The 20,793-nt window shown below is 43.7% G+C and overlaps 1 protein-coding gene across 2 annotated transcripts in view; it reads right to left on the bottom strand.

Annotated features, from left to right (window-relative positions):
* Nucleotides 1-20,793, bottom strand: part of Sin1 (SAPK-interacting protein 1) — a 100,242-nt gene continuing 79,449 nt past the window's right edge. For both annotated transcript variants that reach the window (XM_084609247.1, XM_084609245.1), the window contains exons 12-13: nucleotides 15,132-15,266; nucleotides 1-7,159 (exon numbers count right to left, since the gene is read on the bottom strand). In XM_084609247.1, the coding sequence (XP_084465373.1) occupies nucleotides 6,939-7,159; nucleotides 15,132-15,266 (356 nt within the window). In that variant the 3' untranslated portion in view covers nucleotides 1-6,938. The remainder of the gene's footprint in view (nucleotides 7,160-15,131; nucleotides 15,267-20,793) is intronic.

Below are 20,793 nucleotides of genomic sequence, written 5' to 3'. Positions count from 1 at the left end.
TCTGCGTGGGTCAATGCATTTATTTTCTTTCACATAATTTAATGCTGCAACAATATTGCACCTTAATTCAATTACAGCTTGAAGACAACTGGTAATCCTTTCAGCAGAGGGTACAATTTACATGGCTCGCAAGTTAGTGCAATACTACAACACAACATGCAAAAGGCACCGAAAAAAAAAAAAAAAAATGCCGTTTTGATCTTTCTCCTAAAACAACAAGATAGACCTCTCCAGTGCCATTAAAGTCCAAGTGGTGTCTTGTAACAGGGTCAAATAAATGATGCCACAGGTGCCATGGACAGAAAAAGGAACCAACAAAAAAGACTGCAATGGCAGCCAGGAACTTTGATATTCTGGAAGACAAGTTCTGAATGCTCTCCTATCATGGCACTGCAAAAGCTATTGGTGCAGACTGATCAGGGATTCAGACAAGATTTCGCTTTGTAACCATAATTTTTTTTTTTTTCTAGAACAGACAGGCTTGTGAGCCAAACACAAAACTCCCTGATTTCAAGGTCAAAGATGAGAAATTCAACCCAATGATAGATTCACAAAGTGAGTTATAACCGTTATATTTCAAAGCAAGCATCCGTCTATGCTCCCTAACATTTTCTCAAAAGTATGCGGGCCATCTCACAAATGATTCCAGCAGTTTGTGCCTATAGCGAGGCTCCTGTGACGTCGCTGATATGTTAAAGTAGCTGGAAGTGGTGACTGTTTTTCTCTATTATCTGGAGTTCTCGACTGTGAGCGTCACCGTACAAGTTCCAAAGCATGAGCAGAGAACTATTTGGGTAGATCCCAAGGTGGCCCATATGTTTCTTAAAATGAGTGTTCATCCCATGGTGGTCATCAAGGTGTTCCTTGCTGCGCACAACACTTAGTGCCTATTGCTATGGAGCATGGATAGCATGGATAATTGACAGATAGTCACCTGTGCGTGCTGCTCCGTAGCAACGAATCTATACCTAGTACCAAGAGTGGTTCCCTTCCAGGAAACCATAAATGACAAACAAGTGCGAAGAGGAAATTTGAGAAAGGAAGCAATAATTCAAAATAAACTAGGTGCAACACGATATGAAGGGGATCACTTCAGTGCTAACTGCTCGTTGTGGACTAAGTGGCCCCGCAAAAAATTTCTTGGCCATCTCACTGGGACGAACCTCATAATCTTAAAATCGCGTGGGACTGTACAGCTTTCTAAACTGAGTTGGCAGTTGTAGCTTATATGTAAGCAACAAAAGATAAGAGTCCACTTGCTTTCGTGTTTACTTGATCATTGTGCCGATAAGGCAAAACTGTTCCCTTTATGTAAACCATATTATGTAACTGGCATGTTGCCCTTACGACTGCTGGAAAGAAAAATTGGCAGGGGTTATCCTTGTTAAACCAATTATAGTGTGAAAGCATGGGAAGCTGCAGTTTCAGCTGTAGGTGTGGTGTCATGTGGAAGCCGCATCAAGTGGCAGAAGTTTAACTGTGGCCTCCACGAACAGCTGCACCGCAGCGGCATGCTCGATCTCGGAGGCCACGAGTTAAACCATACTTATGGCTCTGTCTGGGAGCCACTTTTTCAAATGGTAGATACTTAAACCTAGCTATAACGAGTGAGAGCACCTACTGCGGTGGCTCTGTAAAGACGCTCCGCTATTGAACCCGAGTGATTGGGTTCAAACCTGGTTGGTTGCAATCTGTTACGTTTTTTTTTTTTTTTTGTGCACTTGAAAGCACGAGTCAATGTAGAGACAATGTTCAGTCATATACTTCATCACTCTCTCTTGAACTTGAAAAACTTGTCGTGAAGATTAGTGTGTTTGAGGGTTTGAATTACCCGCGCGAGGCCATGTGGTTGTGACGATCACAGAAAAAGTTTAAATAGCTTAGCCAATTGAAGTGATGACACAAACAAGATTGGACAAAAGCACATCAGTCACTGTTGGAATGACAAAAACTATTGGTACCTTTTTTTTTTTCTTTTAAAGGGACTGAAAACTGAATTTCTTTTTGGTACAATAAAATGCTCAGAATCAAAGGTGTGCAATCCTGCAACATATTCCTTGCAATTGCTGTATAAGATTTTTTTATGTCTGTGGCTGTACTTTGTTGCCTGCATCGGGATGCATTAATATACGATCAGTGTGGGCAATACTAGTTTCCAAAAGTGAAGAACCCAAAGGCATCTCAGCACAGCAATGCTAGTCTCACCAATGACAGTTTCAGTGGAAAGTGACTACCTCTTTGCCCAAAGATTTTAGACCACAGTTGTGTCATACAAGTAGAATCTTGACAATATAAATCTCACGGGGCCGTGAAAAAATTCGCATCATTCAAAACAAATAAGCTGCATGCAAAAGCATGGGAAATGCATTCATGTAGACCTGTTTATGACTGAGTGAGCTTATTAACTGAGTGAGCTCACTACTCACGGTGTTACAGTGCGAATGTCAATAATGTGCGTGCCATGTGCCGCTGTTCACAGTGAATTATACTGCATAGCAAGTGATCATGGCTCATCTGTAGGAGAACTGGAGAGTGCTCGGAGCACATGAGATTCTCCACATTAAATACACTCTGGCAAGGAGATTTTTAGAATTCGCATCATCTCAAAATTTTTGTAATCAAGACGCTATGGCGGTAATAATAGGTCAAAGGAGTTCAAGAGGCAATGCGTAGAAAGTGTCACTGTTCATTAAAAGCTGGAGTGAAGACATTGTAAACAATTATAACAATGCATGATGAACAGAACACTTTTGAAAGAAAATATTTTACAAGTGTGGTCACATCATGCAACCACAATCAATAATAGTCTATCACATTAATAAGATCGAGGTTTCGTGGCAGAGCATTCCTTCGGCTTGCTATATGAAATATTGAACATCAAATTCAAAACAAATATTTTCATGCCATTACAGCGCTCAATTTTATCAATATGAGGGCAGGATCCATTAGTCTTCATCACAATCTCAATACCCGTTACAGTCAACTATCGGCCCCTTTAATGTACAGCCTAGTCCACTTCTAGCTAGAACACGGTCACTGCTTTTAAAGCAACATTGCATCCGACCCGGCCACGCAGTAATCTAAAGTGGCTGGCCATGTGAAGCAGCACATCCGTGTCTCTGTGTGCTTGCATCGCTTTGTATCGATATCTGCCTGCGTCAGATATAATGTTGCTTTAAAAGCAGTGACCGTGTTCTAGCTAGAAGTGGACGACCCTGTACATTCAGTGATTTTCGTAAAGAGTGCTCACAGAGCTCTCCTCATATCCTTAGAAGAAAGGGAATAAGGAGGATAACTGTGTCAGAGACCTTTGAGCCTTTTGAAAAAAAGCTTAAGGCTGTTAAAAAGAAAGGCTGCTAAAGTTAAATTTTTAGCCATATTGTTAGTATTTGAGCAGTAATAAAATGTTAGGGCAAGAGCTGAGCAGCCAAATGAAGAATTGCCTCGAATTTGTTCATGACCACAGGGAGCATGATTTACACTATGCGGATAAAAAATTAGCCAAGGAAAGAGTTTTAAGGGGCATTAAGAATAATTTGGTTGAAGTCTCGCTTTGAATATATCTTCCCACCACTTCATTAAAACTTACAAAGAAAGTGGCTGCCCATAAAATTCAGGCTCGCTCCCCCCCCCCCCCCCCCCCCTTCCCCCCCAAAGAAGACACAGCTGCAGTCAGTTTGTGAAAACAGCACATGGTGGTGATTACAGTCTTGCAGTGTTAATCTATCGAAACCAATAAAAACTAAATGTTCTGCGCAAATACCTCTTTGTCAATAAAACATGGCAGTCAAGCAACATAAAAAAAAAAAAAAAAAAAAACCTACAATTCGTACCCAGTGAGCCTTGAACAAATTTTTAGGCATAAAATGTTACCTTAGTTTATTAGAACAACCTTCGAAATTTATTTTACCCACCAAAATTGCTTAATAAAAGGGGTGCATTCTGGAAAGCCTGCATTAATTACTAACACCTTGAAACAAATCCACGCAGTGATTTAAAACTTCTCTCTACTCAAAAGAAGGGTTGCCAGACTAGAGCAGTTTTACAAATTGCAACACGTTTGTGGTATGAACCTGTTGATGGCATTGGGAAATAGCATCTTAACCCACTTAAGCAAGGAATTTATACTAGGTATACAACTTTCTTTGTCCTAGATGAGATATGGAAATGCAATAAAATCTAGAAAAACTCCTCTAGAGAAATCACTGATCATGAATACAGACTGCTATACTCCAGCAGTAAGCCAAATGAGACAGCAAAATCCATTAAATAGGATGAATTTTTGAGTGAAAGTGCAAGAAATGGCAACATTTATTCTCAGCTTTATGAGCAAGGCTGATATTTAGCATAGCTTTAAGCTTAATAGCAACTTCCGAGCTTCGTGCTTGGCAAAGGGTGATGACATGATGCAAAACTACACACCAGGAACTTAACTGCCTTTATCGTCTGCACCCCGAGTTTCCCATTTCAGTGGCCATTCATACAATGACAACACAGCCGGCATTCAAAGCTAAGGCAGCGTGCTAAGTATATCATTGCTTTTACTGCCAAGTAAGATATGCATTTGGAAGCAAAACACGACTTTGTGACAGGCAATTGTTTCAGTTTTCTTGAGCACCAGACCAGCTTAAGCTACAGCAAGCAACACATTTGTTTTTATGGGTATGCAAAGCCAGGATTAATGCTAACACACTGACCAGCATATGACCAGACCACACACAAGCCTATGTCTCAGTCTGGGCACATTCTTGAAGAGGACCATGAGAAGATAAGCAAGACTACAAAGCTTGCACGAATGATCGGTATCAGCTGTGTCCACAAATTTTGTTAAACTAGTTTCGCTAACACCAAACATATCAGTAATCAAAAATGGTACTCACCCTCTTCTCTCTCAGCTCCACACACGCAGAGAGGAAATAAAAAAAATAAAGAGGTCACAACTGCACCCATTCTGCCCCTGCCACTTAGGTGTCATCCTAATCGGTTGAGAGCGGTCATAAAGAGCAATTTTCAAACATCATTTGAAATTACCAGGACCATGAAGATCTTTCAAATTTGACTCACATGCTCTTGAAGACCACCGCTACAGATTCGCTACAGTAGACTATAATCGGGAATATATTTTCAGGGTCTCTTTAAGGTTGAAGCAAAAATAAAACAAATATATGGCAGAAGAAAGAGCACCACTTGCAAATTTAACCAAACTGCACCAGTGAAGTCAATAAAAGTACATCCAAGGCACCCTAGTGCACACGAATTTTCTGCGGTGGTTTGTGCAAACCCTTTTGTGACAGGACCAGCATAGATCAAGGATTACCTCAGCAACTACCAGGCTGCAGGTGCCCACTATGAACGCTACTCTGAATTTCTTGCACAAATTGGCAGCATTTTGTTTGCCACGCCTACAAATGGCAGAGAAACTATAGGTAGGAACAGGGTGTAATCTGCACAGCAGATACCATACAGGCTACTGCCATTTCTTTTGCGCAGTTTTCTAACAAAGCTTTGCACTCTCATGAAAAAAAAAGACGAGACAGAAAAGGAAGAAAAGCCGGTGCATCCATCAAGCTGCACTGCTTGTGGTCAAGACGCCTCATTGCTCAGCAAGTTCATTCAGTAGGAGGAGGGCTACAGTATCTACTGCCGATGCTTGCGCTTTCTTTTGCTCTGGCATTGTGATCGCACGATGAGAAGCAAAGGAAAGGATAAAAGAGCCGGATGTAACGAAACCTCACTCGTGAAACAACCTGGGCAGCAGAAGATACAACTGCGAGTGCTTTTCTACGCAGCAGGTGGCACTGGTCAGCAGCTTCGTCTCATCTTTCCTCCGAAAGAACAACACAGGAGAGGAGATGAGTAAGGAAGTGCACTCATGAGAAACATGAAATATTGCTAGGCATAACACCAGTGCCCAAATCAAGCAGACAATGATGTGGTCTGTCATGCAAATATCAAACAAACACAGATCACTTTTTCTCTACCTTGTGTAGCTGATGAAATTTTTTGAGTAAACAGGAATGCAGCAACATGACTGCAAATGTGGGAAAAAAAAAAAAAAAGGGAAATTATACATTTCTTTTTCCCTACTCCTTTCCTTGCCTGTTGTTTTATTTCTTGTTCCTATGACATGACTCTGCAAAAAAAAACAAGCGATAAGTGCAAAAGCTTCCTTTCTTTGGGTCTTGCTCCTCTTTTCCACTGATTGTGGCCTTGTACCATGCAGTGGCACAATATGCAAAAACAAAACGGTGCCTCCCTTCCCCTCCACTGCGATGTGGCCAGGAGAAGAGAGAAGGAACATGGGGGACAAAGTGGTGACTGTGCCGCACAGGACCCCATTTCAGCAGCTCCACCTGGGCGCCAAACGGAGGCCGAAGAGAAGCATGTTACAAACCGTGCAGCCAATGACAGCACCACAGACAGATAAATCCAGTGCAATGCACCACTCTCCGTCGCAACAAAGCTTCACTTCACAAGATAAAGGAAAGATGGGATGGAAGACAGGGTGGTGAGCACTCCCAAGGGGGTTCTCCAATCTGTCCAAATCTCGCCCACACACACAGTCACAAGCATACCAAACTTGTTCCACCTGCATGGAACACTCCTTGTTGCATGAGATGCGTCTGCAGCATGCCCTGGGTGGCCTGGCTTGCAGACGGTGAATGAAGCGAGGTACATGACGAAAGCAGACGACGCCTGTACTTGCAGCAGGTTATGGCTCCGTCCATGGTGCTTTCTTCTACATGACGTGAAATAGGATGGTCTGCAAGAAGATGCCAGGTGATGAGAATGCATCGATGCTGCCACCCAACCGATGAGCCACCCATGCCATGCCAAAATGACAGCAGCACCATTTGGCACACGGCACTGCGGCTGCTCCGTCTGCACGCCTCGATCACTGTCGCCCGGCACAGGGTAACATAAGGCGGGGGGAAGGCTTAGCTTGGGAGCAGAAAGGAGGCTTGCTTGCGGAGCAATTTTCGCTCCTTTAGTGCCAGGTACTGGGTGCGTGCTGGACTGGTGCGCATGACCAGGATGTAGCCAAGTTTGCTGCGTATCACAGATGCCGTGCCGGGGTCTGTTTCAAACACATGGTTCTTGAACTCCCCTCCGGACAGGTACACCACCTTCACCACACACCTGTCTGGAGAACCCATACCTGGAGAAAATGGATAGAAGATGGCTCAGTTACTAATCATTCGCAATAGGCTCCCAAAGCATCGCTGGGCGGCGCTGCGGCTCCTGATAGGCAGCGCCATCTGTGGCAGAAAAATACACAGTGGGGCGCCGCCGGCTTGGCTCGCTGCCTTCGCGGCAAGCGCCGCGCGCTTTCTCTCGCACGAGCACGCGCCCTGACGCACCCCCGCAGGCGCATCGCGACATGCCGCCTGCATTCCGTCTTGATTATTGGACAACTTGCCGCATATTTCCATGGAGGAAGCGTAATTATAGGCGAGAAAATTTTTATTCACGTTTGTACTGCACAGCAGACGACAGACGGCGATGAGTAAATACTGATTGTGAATGCGTTCCCCACGTTAGCGAAAACGTAGGAAGTGTATTTCGAGGTAAGTCTCCTATGTAATTATATTATTGTATATAATATGTTTAAAAACTGCAAAAGTATTATTAGTACTCTAAAATAAAGCGGCTCGCTCGTTGATCATCGTTTTGGCCTGTAGCATATGAGATATGTATACGGTTTTGTTTTTATTATAACGACGTTACTAACGCAAATTTTGCAGTAGAAGAATAAGTTATAGTCCGAAGGAGGTGTTTCTTCAAAGGCACGAACGCTAGCAGTCTCAAAAGCATATGTGGGCTCCACGCGCTGCACGCGACATAACCGGCTCGCTGGCTCGGAAGGCAGAGGAAATCCAAGCTTGTACTACAATCGTGTTTTATTTCGGTTCTTATTAAATGGTGGTGCTTCATTTCTATTTGGATTGCATTAACGAAACCTGTGACGCGAATAGGGTGCTCCGCGCGAGTATTGTCAATCGAGCCATAACTAGGATCGCTTTTGTTTTGCACTTCCGACATATTTTCGTTATGAATAATAATAATGTTGGTTCATTTATTGGCTAATTTGCGGAAATCTGTAAAAGAGTCTCAGCTCAGCAAGGCATGTCCCCCCCCCCCTTTTTTTAAGAAAAAAAAAGGTCTCGTTCCTAGATATTTTCTTGGTCTTAGGGTACATTCACACAACATTGTCGATTGTGGACGTCGCTCGCTGGATATCTGTTGATTTGGTTGCTTTCAGAGCACTCGCAAAGCAGGGAGAGAGCACAGAAAATCGGCAAAGCAAGACACGCGGTTAGCGAAGAGCTGGATATTCCTCCACCCCCTTCGCTTTGTATGCATGGTGTTAAACCACTGTACTCTTTCGATGCCTCTCCAAGCCGTCTTTGTCAACTGTCGACATTTCTGAGTTCATGGAGAAGGAGGAAATTAGCTCTTTTCGTTTCCACAAAGAACGCGACACTTCTTAGAACGCTGTCACGCGGTGGAAAACAGGTCTTGTGGAAACGCTTCCAAAGGAATCTGCAAAGTTTCACATATGAGCCTCGTCTTTTGGCGCTTCGCCTACTATTGTGGCTGCCCATGACACAATGCTACTTAGTACATCCGTTTCGCATCAGCGGAAGCGTTTTTGTATCGCCAAATAACCGCCAGGCGCAACGCGATCGCCGCGCGTGTACAGGGAGCTAGCGGAGCGTCTGCTCCGGCGACGTCCCATCGTTTCACATTTCGCCACCATGCCAGGAATACGGCGCTGCCATCGAGCGGCGAAACTTGAGCTTGGGTTCCCTATACTGCTTTCACTACTCAATGTAAGGGTCGCCAAAAAGAAAAAAAAAATACGACAAGGAGGAAACATGCATCATATCTTCTCGGGAACATAGTTAATTCGTTCAGTAAGCAGCTACCAAAAATTGGTTCCTTCTGCTAATGTGAAAAAAATATCTGAGGTCAATTTAACATCATGAAAACTTTGACAGCACAGGTAATTTCTGTTTTGTGTGGGCTGTGCTTCCAGTTCAATAAAGCAGCGAACACAACTAAGCAAAGTTGGCTGTGGTTTAGCTCTGTTTAACCCTAGTTGAATTGCGAAAGCAACGGCTGCATGGCTACGCTTTTGGTTGTAGCTTGTGGTTAAGTGTTTGGCTCAGCTCTATTTTATAGACAAGACAAACTGTTCAGGTAATGACTAGGCCTTTATTCTTTATACGAATGATGATGCTGCGATGATCAGTGAAGTAGTGGGACTTGGTTTCAACTCTGCTGATGACGTGCTCTGTATCTGCTGAGGCTCTGTGTAAAACCAAGTCTAAACTGCTTCTCCAATGTGTAGTGGGTTGAGGTTGCTGCTGGTTCAACTTGAGAAGAAACCACTCCTCTGCAGCTTGAACGAAGGCAGACTTGTGTCTTTATTAGAGTCCCCCCGTTACGACAACCAACTCCTTTTCAGTTCAGCTAGGCATTTGGCACTCCCGTAGCTAGAACGTCCAACGCAGTTTCAATGCAGGCCTGGGGAGATGTAAACACCCAGTTGCTATGGCCCCCGTCTCGCAGTTTCACAAAGCGACGGCAGCGGCGTCGACGGCGGCGCCATCTGTTGAAGCTCGTTCAGTTGAACCAGCGTTCCGTTAACACATCAAAGTTCACCGGCGTTTTAGTTGGTAGTGGTAAAGGCGTTTATTGCATCTAAATATGGGGGACACTTACGCTCTGCCTTTAAGGGTATGAGGCGATAGCATGGGCTACCAGCCCACAGATAAAGCCCCGCTTTAGCCAAGCAGTATGAAGGTGCCTTAATGACAACGCCCAGGGTCTTGGCAGGCTGATTCTGATATAACCGTCCCGTGTGAGACGAAAGACCCAAGTTGGCAGCTGCTGCCATGATTTCGCTGCACCTGCCATTTGTGGCTACGGCACACGAGCATATGCGACAAGCCGAGCTGGCTGGTGTAGTGTTGCTTTCGCAACAGAAGTGCGACAGATACACAAGGACACTCCTGTGAAAGTCAACTAGCACTTTTCGTTCATGACTTGCATGCTAACATTGACGTTAACCTCCAAACTGACACAATTTTCCTCGACTTCGCTAATGCATTTGACAAGGCACCTGATAGCCACTTATTTCTGAAACTTTCTCGCCTAAACTTACATCCCGACATACTAGCATGGATAAAAGAACTCTTAACTCACTGCTTCTAATCAGTCATCGTCAATAACCAAATGTCTAACCTCCTACCAGTCTCCTCAGGCATGTCCCAAGGATCCGTGCTTGGGCTAGTTTTGTTTCTAATTTATATTAACGACCTACCTGAGAATTTAGATTGCCATATTCGGATGTTTGCCGACAACTGTGTTATTTACAGAACAGCCACTAACACTTTCGACCAACAATCCCTTCAAATTAATTTAACTCATGTGCAAGACTGGTGCAATGAATGGCTAATGACAATAAACGCAAGTAAATGTAAATAATCATCACCATTACCCCCTTCTGTTCAACTACAGCATATCTAACGTTTCTTTCGACCTTGTCCAATCATACAAATACCTTGGTGTTCATCTTTGTCATGATCTTACGTGGAGTACGCACATTTCAAACATTCTATCATCGACTAACAGAACACTAGGATTTTCAAAGCGTCACCTATGCTCTGCACCTCAGCATGTCAAGCTCCTTGCACACAAACGACTAGTTCGATCAAAATTAGAATATGAATCTACCATCTGGTCTCCGAAACAAGCATATCTCTGTAATTCAATTGAAGTAGCTCAAAACCGAGCAACTAGACTCATTCATTCATTCATCCTATTCTTTTGATATCAGCATATCATCCTTGATATCATCATATCACAGTCCAACCTACCCACCCTTGTTCATCATCTCTACATTGCTAGTTTATATTTGCTTCACTAGTTTCTTTGCTCCGAGATATGACAGGAACCTTACATCTGCGCACCTCCATCCTGTACCTCCCTCCGCACCGGCCATCAGAAGCGTCACGACCTCGATCCCACAGCCCTACATTTCCTTCATCACTCTTCCCTTGGACTGCCTACGACTGGAACGACCTTCCTCGAGACCTTGCTGCAATCACATGCCCATCTTTGTTTCATGCCAGAATCACACGTGTACTTGCTCAGTGAAAATATTTGTATACCTTGCTTCCACTTATCTGTTACCAATTCTGCTTTTCATTTCTGTGTGCCCCACCCCTAATGTAATAAACTCTAATGAGGGTCTTTAAGGTATTAAAGTGAAGTGAGTGAATGCGAAACCCTACTCATACTTGAACGCTCCTTGCCAGACTGACAAGTGAGGAGAGGAAAGAAAGGTCATAACAATACAAAGAGTTGATTTCTATCTCAAATTCTACAATTAGGACTTTGCAATGGTTATTCAGTGCATGTAGCTTTCTTTTCTTTTTTTTGTTTTTGTGTGGCTGCTGCAGAAAGTGCTGGAAAGCTCACTCTGAACCTTTGTGGGTGAACAATGATCAAGTGAGCTTGAAGAGTAAAGCCTATAAGCACAGGTGGTACAGTGTGTGAAGTTTCATATCCCAAAGCAGCATGTGGGCAACGAGAGGTGACGCAGTGGATGGCTAGAGATTAATTTAGATAACAAGGAACTCTTTTATGTGTGCTTAAAGCATGCAGCAGCAGCAAACGAGTGTTTTTGCATTTTGTCCTTGTTTAAATTAGGCTGCCAAGACCAAATTTGACCCCACAACCTTGGGTTTAGCAAAGTGTCCTTGCCACTGCTGCAGACTCGAGAAATGCGGTGTCGCAGTATGAATAATGTTAGATACCTTGAAATTTGCAAAATCTGTTAAGCGACTGATATGCACAATAGCCGCTACATAATTTTGCTTCAGTCTAGTTCAGACGAGGAACAACAATGCGTGGGTGACAAGCAACAACACTCTACTGCTACATTTCCGGGCACCTTCTACATTTCTAAAGGCTTATACCGCTGTCACACAGGCATTTCGAAGGCTTTCGAATGCTGCCACACAGGCGTCTTCAATGGCCATTGAGTCGACAGTCTATCGAGTCAACAGATCAGCTCAAAACTATATTGAGATCTCGAAGCCCTTCGAATGTCGCGCAAGGTTGCCAAGCGTTGACCCGAGGAGTGCCATGCGTACTCTCGTGCACAGCGTGTTTGATACAAAAACTTAAAGCGTTATTATTTCATATCTCTAATTTAAGTGGTAAAATATTAGTGTATGTAATTTAAAAATAGCATTGCTCTTTTTTAAGGTGCATTACTCTTGTACTCTCTACCGCTGTAACCTGCGCTGCCGAGAAAGGCAAACACAATGAAAAGCACAGCCGTATGAACATAAACTTGTTTCAAGAACCAACCAAAAAAACAAACAAACAAACAAAAAACAAAGCTGTCCTTTTATAACAACTAGAAACCTGCAGTTACTAAAAAAAAAAAAAAAGAAGCTAACAGTTATATTTTATTTTGCATTTAGAGAAAGATTTCAGTTCTTTAAGCAAAACCGAAAGCAACAAAAGTAGCGGCACAAAAGTTTTCTGCCAAACACCAGAACTATTTAAACAGCCTTCGAGTTTTGCCATGTAGCAGCGGCACAACTCCTTTGAGTACAATCGCGATTGAAAATCTCGAAGGCTATCAATTCAATCGCCTTTGAAAATGACCGTGTGACACGGGTATTAGTTACTTATTGTCTTTATGACACTGCTTTACTGATAATGCAGGTGAGCTGAATGAGCAAGTAAGAATGAGTAGTCAGTAAAAGACAGACTCTTTTAGATGTAAGGTTTCAAAATGCAGAAAATATGAACTATGGTTGCAGTAAAGAGCAGCCATTGAGAATAGGCCATGCTTCCAAATGTAGCCTTGTGAGTGTGCGAGAAGGCCACTCCATTGAGCACAGCATACAAGAATGCTTGCTTTGCGAAGCCATGCCTGTCAATGTTCCATTTTGCGGGAGAAGAAATCACAGCAGTAACACATGAGCTTCCGGTGGCACTGAGGACCATTCCGGGCAATCATTGTTTTCAGTAAAAGAGTATCATCTGGTTCTTTCTGGGTGTGTCGACAACCTTCCGGAGCTAGAGACTAATTTACAGCCGAGAAAATAGACTTTGGAATTTCTGCAGCCGGTTGATTAAACTTGTGAAGTTCTTACCGAAAAGGAATGGATGGTAAATAGCGGTGTAGCGCAGCCTTGGAAGTGCACGCCCAAAAATCGGTAAACACACATATATATATTTATGCCTACGAAACCGGTTGGCGATGATGACATCCATGTTTTTTTTGTTTGTTTGTCTGTTTGTTTCCTAGCTTTCAGAAAGTCTGTTCTAGATGAGAGCGGCCTCTCTGTGATTAGGATGTGGTGCCCCATCGACACAGGCCAACTTCAATTTGTCTACATGTCGGCAGAGGTAACTGTAGTTAAGGGTAAGCACAATCTAGCATCTAAAAGGTGAGCTTAAAACATGGCGTAAGCATAAAAAAATAGTAAAGCAGTCTTTGGGCCCTATCAACATGTTAATACGGCCAAGAACGTTTCATTAGATTAGATGAATGGATCACCACTGAAAGTTTCGAGGGATGCATTCCGAATGACCTTGGCTGCAACAATGGCAGTGTTCTGATTTACCAAATGGCAACCAGCACTTGAAAAGTGAAGGAAAAGCTCTCCACTTGTTGCAGGTGTGCTGGTCCGCTGTGTGAAGAAATCCATGCCAAACAGGTATGGTTAAATTTCTCCATAAAATTGGCTTTTGCACATGTAGTTATTGTAGAATCCATGCAGTAATATAAGACAGAAGTGCCGGCTCTGGCACGCTGCAGTGCATCCGGCAAAGGCCAATTTTGCAACGCGAACGCTGCCCTTTGCTCCCCCCCCCCCCCTCCTTTTTTTTTGCTCAAATCCGATGTACCCAATTTTCACCACTTTTTAACCCGCACAATTTCATCCTGGACAGAAAGGTGGCCATTGCTTTCAGTGTGTAATAAATGGTCTTGTGCACTGCGTTACTTGCTTGCTTATTTCCCAACATCCCAATGTGAACCCAATTAAATATGCATGCTCCACACGTCTGCTACATGTCTCCAATTTACCTACCATGGAATAATTGACAAATTGCTTCCACAGATGCAAGGCTGTGGAAGTCAATACAAGTCAGTACAGTCGAGCGCTATTATAAGAGACATGGATCTAGCAGAGAGTGGCTGTCGGTCTCCCCCCTCCCCTATGTAATGCCCCTATGGGACCTTTAAAGGGCCACTGTCCAGGGTATGACATTTTACGCAAAGGAGCCCAATGCTTCGATCAGGTACCGGAGATAGTCTGTGCAAAATGCTACAGCGATACGCGCACCGCAAAGCAGCAACAATACAAATCAAACCTCTCACCGCCTACCCTTCGGGAAACCAGCTTACCCCTACGCTACGCTGGCCCATCGAGCTGCAAGGCTGACGTCGGACTAGAAAACGATGTCTATTGGTCTGTCTCGCTGACTGACGGGTAAAGGATTGGCGTACACCACAAACTGTGTCCACTACTTGCTGCTGCGTGCGTTTCCCTCGCCACTGACGGACTGAATGCATTGAATGCAGCGGCGCGCGCTCCCTCGCCATTTCATTCTCGCGCACGCAGTGCCACACCCCACCTCCCACCAAACGCGGAGGAGGAAGGGGAATTCGACTTGCGAAGGCTAGACGACCGAGCAGGAGAGTGAAAAACCTTTGCGAGGGAATGGAAGGTAAGAAACACGACAGAATCGGGTAATTGCAGTGGCTGTAACTGCGTTATTAGTTACTCTCTTCAAAAAAACTTTTTCGGCCTTGCGTTCTGGGAGCGAAGCCTCACAGTCACGAGGGAAGAAAATATTTTCAACCGGAGGGTGGACAGTGGCCCTTTGAGGGATCAATAAATGATGATTATAATTTGTTTAATGGATACACAATACAGCAGATGATGTACTGTACGCTTGGTTAGCCAAAGAAACGTTAACCAAGACGGCGCATTTAAAAGCAATGATGTGACATTGCATGATTCAGGCTTTTTGTTGCGCACTGTGAAGACCAGCCTCAAGATGACAGACAGGAAAAAGAGGTGTGACTCAACTGTGCTTTCGGTGGACAAACTCGCATGCGGCAATCTCATTCATGTTGTGAGTCACTGCTTTGGGCTGCCAGGTCCACAGTCGGTTCTTGGGTTTCTGGTGCAGTGGCGTTATTTCCACCTTCTCGCCAGATATACCTGGTCCAAGGAGAAGGAGAGAGCGGAGGTCAAAAGGAAACTGCATTAAAGGACTTGATGAGCATACCACACCCTGCTATCGACAGCACACAACAAGAGATGCTCAATGGTTGGTGAAAAGTTAAACATAAAAAAAAAAAAAAACATTAAGATCACACAAGGTTCTTAAATTTGAAATACACGAAGCAGAAATATCTTCCATTAAAGTATTTCTCCTGAGCATAAAAGAACAATCAACCAAAGTAAAAACACAGAGGGAGACCACAAATGCTGGGGCCGTGTTGCTTGTGTACTAGAGATGTTTCTCTCTTTAAGGCGAAATACCATAATTTTTTGGCTTATGAGAGGTGTCCGCAGAGGTGTTTCAAGCAAGACAGATCCAAAGCCAATCCAACAAAAGCTACGCAACAAGTCAGAGCAGAATTTAACCCTTAGGAAAAAAATTGTCCTCCACTGGGAATCGAACTCCTACCCCTCTGATCATCAGTAAAGGGTGCTAATCAACTATGCCACGCCGGGCGCATGGGAAACGCATCTTAATTCTCCTTGTCTAGCATTCCTGCCATCTCTATGGCAACACAGGGGGGCGACAACAAAGGATTCACCCCACCTCCAAGGGGGAGCATGACCAGCCACAGCCACATGTTGAACACTACCGCACGCCATCTGTTGGCAGCTGGGAAGACCGAGCGGCGCAATGAGAGCGCGCCATCGCCGCTGATGCAGTCTAGGCACTGCAAATCACAATCAAGGTAGTCAGACATCCAATTGCTGAACCCTCCAATTATCAGTTTATGATTTATAAGGTTTGCCGTCCCAAAGCGACTCAGGCTACGATGGACACCACAGTGAAGGGCTCCAAATAGTTGAGCCCATGGCATTCTTTAACACGTTCATTGCGACATTGGTCACTGGTAGGTCAGTTGTGTTTCAATGGTGAGTGGCATGAGGACTGCACAATGAAGCCATGCGATATATCAGTTTAAGGAGCCTTGCACACATGGCAGGTTGTTATGGCTATTTGATATGGCTAACCGACAGGAAGTTGGCTTTGCCTCTGGCTCGCTGGTAAGTCACGGTACACTCAAAAAAACTTTGAGAGTGGCCCATTTGTGGGCCACGATACACAAAAATTAGGGCTCCATCGAAATATGGCCACTGAGGCTAGGACTGAACCCAGGCAGAGTAGTCAAGTGCCCTAACCACTGAACCACTGCCGTGGGACCTTCTATTTATCCTTTCCACTGACTGGGCACAGACAGAGTGAGAGTAAATAAATGTGTGAGCTGTGCATCACCCTGCCCCATTTGGCGTATTGAAATTTTAATGAGGAGCAGGACAAAAATGTGGTAAGGTGTAAAATTAAGATCAGGATGTTCCTTTTAAGTGCTGTTGTCACAAAAAAGGGTCTCCTTGGAATGTATGGCTAAGTACTTTTTTTCTTGTGCCAGTGCAGATGACACTAAAGCCTAAGCTGTGACCGCACCCTCAAGCCCCGATGTTACCTGCCCCTCAACAACTTCTCACTAGCCACACTGCATTGCAGCTGCATAGCTGTAAACAGATAGGAACTTTTTCACAACGTTGTGAAAAAGTTCACACCGTCTATGCAAGTTTCTTATGTAGCATTTCATCTAGTGAGGGAATGCCGCGAAGACTAGGTTTTGTATTTGGCTTGGATAGCCCTGGGCCCAAAATGTTGATTCTGCCTCAGAATCAAAAGCTGTGCCACTATGCTCTCCTTTGCATGCAGGTTAATTAGTGCATTTTCCCCTTCAAGAACTTTAACACAAATGTTAGCCTGGTATAGGTACTTTCATAGCATTTGTTGAAGCTTTGCTTCAAGAAGAGTGGTATCGTTACAGCTGAATCCAAGTTTCATGGCCAACAACAGTCAAGCCAAACACGAAACCTCATCTTCCAGGCATTCCTGTGCCTCACCATGGTAAATGAAGCAGTGCAGTGCTGTCAGCTTTCCTTTAAGCATTATTAGGCAACTATATAGATAAACGGACGCAGAGACGTGCTTCCAGTTTCATGACTGGCACTGACACGTCTTGCTACTGCTAATGTCCTGTGCGTGACACGACACTGATGGCACCCGAGCAAGTGCTTTGCGGATGCTATTCACTTGTGCTGAATTATTCGAAATAACAAATACCAAATACTCAGTCCAGATCACTTTGAAGTAACTTACTATTCAACTAGGTATCAGAAATTCCTGCATACCCAAATAGAGGTTAAATCAAATGCCACTATTGTGAGAGCACTGTAGTGCCATCCATAGGTACCGCAGCAAAATGACGGCTCAGGACTGCCAAGCGAGGCAGCCACGGATATACATAGCGCTTGCACTTTTACACTTCTTTGAAGTTTTTGTAGCTGGTCGCTTGTAAAATAGTCAATATAGTCAATAGTGAATTTCAGCCTCATGGCTGGGCTGTTCTGTACATCTTGCAGTGGCAGCGTCCACAGTGTATGAGTAAACACGACGCATTTGCGCTGATTCCCTTTTTTTTTTTCTTTTCTGCTTCAGCTGAGCTGGAGCTATGAAGAAGTGTCATCGTTATTTTTCTTTTAACAATCATCGCCGGCATTTTGATAATGCAATGACGAGCAAATCCCACCAGTCAAGAAATTCCGCAGGACTGATGAGGGTTGCTCATTATAATGCGCTGCTGAGAAAGGCAAGAAAAAGGTGAACGTCTGTGGCAGCACAAGACACGAGGTAGCAGAGACAAGAAGCGAAGACGCTGCAGCACTGCATGGGTGGATTTGCCGTACTTAACTGTGTTGTGCGTTTCTTGACCATTGTCTCTTTAACGACACCATGTTCAAGCAAAGCTTTCATGTGGAATAAAACTCTCATTGTATTCATAGTCGCACTGCATTTGTGTACATGCAGTACTCCTACAAGATGTAAATGAAATTCGAAAACATAACGAAATGTGATGATTGCAAAATAACTATATAATAAAAAGGATGATAAGGGGAGGATGGTTGGAAAGTATTTATGAGTGCCTCTCTTATAAATACTAAAGACTACCGTATTTACTCGCATAATGCTTGCACTTTTTTCGCGGAAAAATGGTGCCAAGTTGGGGGGTGCGATAATTATGCGGGAAAAATTTTTGAGCAAATGTTTTGGAGCGCTAGAAGCAAATTTAAATAGGTGTAAATCGGGATCCTCAGGCCAGCTATTGTAAATATAATCGAAACATTACTTTCAGAACTTACCCTTGTTATAAAAGTACAGGGTCGCCAACAGCACAAATTGCTAAAGAACTTTATTTGCCGCATGCAGCCTCATCATCATTTCGAGCGTTATGTAGTATAATGTTCACAGCAGACCATACAGTTCTATTCTTGATTACAGACTTGACCAGAGTCTGTGTCGACACTACAATCGCTGTCTCCAGTAGTGCACTACGCAGAACTCGTTGACGCCGAAGTGCCTGCTGGCAGCGCGGCTGCTGTGCTGTAGCGCATACTCAAAAGCTTTCAGCTTAAAAGCACCTGTATAACTTGCGTACTGCCCCATCGCTATGCGACACCAAGAACACGGTAGACGGTAGAACAAAGCAATTAACACAGCCGAAACGAAGAAACAATGACAACGAGACACTGAGAAACCTCGCAAAATGGCAACGACTATGATCATCATGGAGGTAAAAAACAAAAAGACGAGCATAACCTAACACGATGATGATGATGATGTTCTACCCGAGCACGCTATCGCCGCCTGATAACGCGTGCACACGAGGCAAGCTAGGTTCAGTAGCACTCCAAAGATGGCGCTTGTTACTACTAGCATACGACTCTCACGGTGGTAATATTAGTGGTGAAATGATTATGCGAGGAAAACAGAAATTCCAATTTTTGACACCCAATGTTGGGGGTGCAAGAATTATGCGAGTAAATATGGTATGTGTTTAGTATCTCGTAAGCAGTCAACTGTTTGCCAGACAGCAACCATTCTCATAGCCATGCCATCACCAACGACTGATATAGTGAAAACACTGATATAGTAAAGCTGTTTTGCTGGTTTGAGTGATTTTACTGCAGAGGGCTCCTACTGTAAAAACGAATTCATATAGGCACTGCACTGCTCTGTACTCAACTATATCCAAACAAATGATTGTGCTTGAGTGCACATTTGTTTTTAAGGAGGGTGGCCGAAGATCTGTCTAAAAATCGGATTTTTTATTTATTTATTTTTGGAACCAGAGACGTTTCTGCAACTATCTGAAAATTTTGGTTGAAAAATACCACCTATTTCACATGTTATAGCATTATAAAGTTGCGAATCTAAATGCATGGCCCTTTGAATTGAGGTCAAAAAGTGCAGTTTTGATCAGCCGCAGATAGACGAATATGCGCTCCACCAGCATCATTTTGGTCTCATTTGAAAGATTGTGATTCCGGCTATTCCCATGTCACGATTAACGTCCATGAGCAGACACCAGAAGAACGAAACATGCGCTACTATTAGGCTCCGAAAGCACTTGACCCAACTGACCACTTTTGGTTGGCTTTTGGCGTTGAGTGCCTGGCGCCATTAGGCCTAGCTGGTTTAGCGACGCTCTGTAATCACGACCATGGCGTAAAGCGCGGAAAATTTAGGTTCGAGTGTCATATTGGACTAAAAAGCAAAGAAAGATAGAGATAAAAGCGTGCTAGTGACGCGGCAATGTGGCATCCTGTTATTCACAATCAATGACCAAGTGCCAATGCTCCGTGATGGGTGGTGCTGGTGGTGCTCAGCATGACAGATAGGAAAGCAAATGATTTCCTCGAGGAGATTCCTGCCACGTACAAGCATCGTAATTGTGATGATGCAAATGAAAAAGTGATACCTAAGCAGTTTTCATGGGCGCGACAGATCGAGCACTTTGAAAAGTTAGTGGCACAGCGGTCACGAAACGGCATCACCTGCAGCATGCAGAATTGCAAACTTTGTTGAAACAAATTTCCTTTTCAGTTGCAGGGGCAATAATCTCGACGGGAAATGGTACATTCACATCAAAAATTAGTCATAACTCATTTTATCGAGTTGCTGTTAGCCTTGGTAAATCAAAAATATGCCAAAAACTTTTTTCACCGATTTCTTAAAATTGAATTTTGGACACAGTCACCATTGCTGAGGAGCAATATTTCAGCTTCTATGCAGCTATCACCATAATTCTATTTTTGCCAGAAAGATAAACACATAAATAAATTCTGCAGTAACACTGCCTTTAACCACTGTTTGTTTTCCAAAAATACCAAAATAAATCATTTGTCCCAGTCACCAATATGACCTTTTTCTTTGGCAAGTTTGACAAGCTATAACTTTTTTCCAAATCATCCTAGAATGCTGATTTATGCTTTATTGCAGTCCTTTGTGATTCTAGATCACTGAAGGATAGAAATCTTAAGATCTAATATTTAATAACCATGCGTCCTCCAAACAAAAGGCCAGTTTTCCTTATTATGTTTAAAACTACCTGCATTAGGTAAAAACCACTTGCGGTTTTGGAATGAGCCC

This window comes from Amblyomma maculatum, chromosome 7, assembly GCF_055883805.1.
Source record: "Amblyomma maculatum isolate TAMU_Amacu chromosome 7, ASM5588380v1, whole genome shotgun sequence".
Lineage (NCBI taxonomy): Eukaryota > Metazoa > Arthropoda > Arachnida > Ixodida > Ixodidae > Amblyomma > Amblyomma maculatum.
The sequence above is the reverse complement of the archived record's forward strand: the minus strand, read 5'-3'. Positions and strand labels throughout refer to the sequence as shown.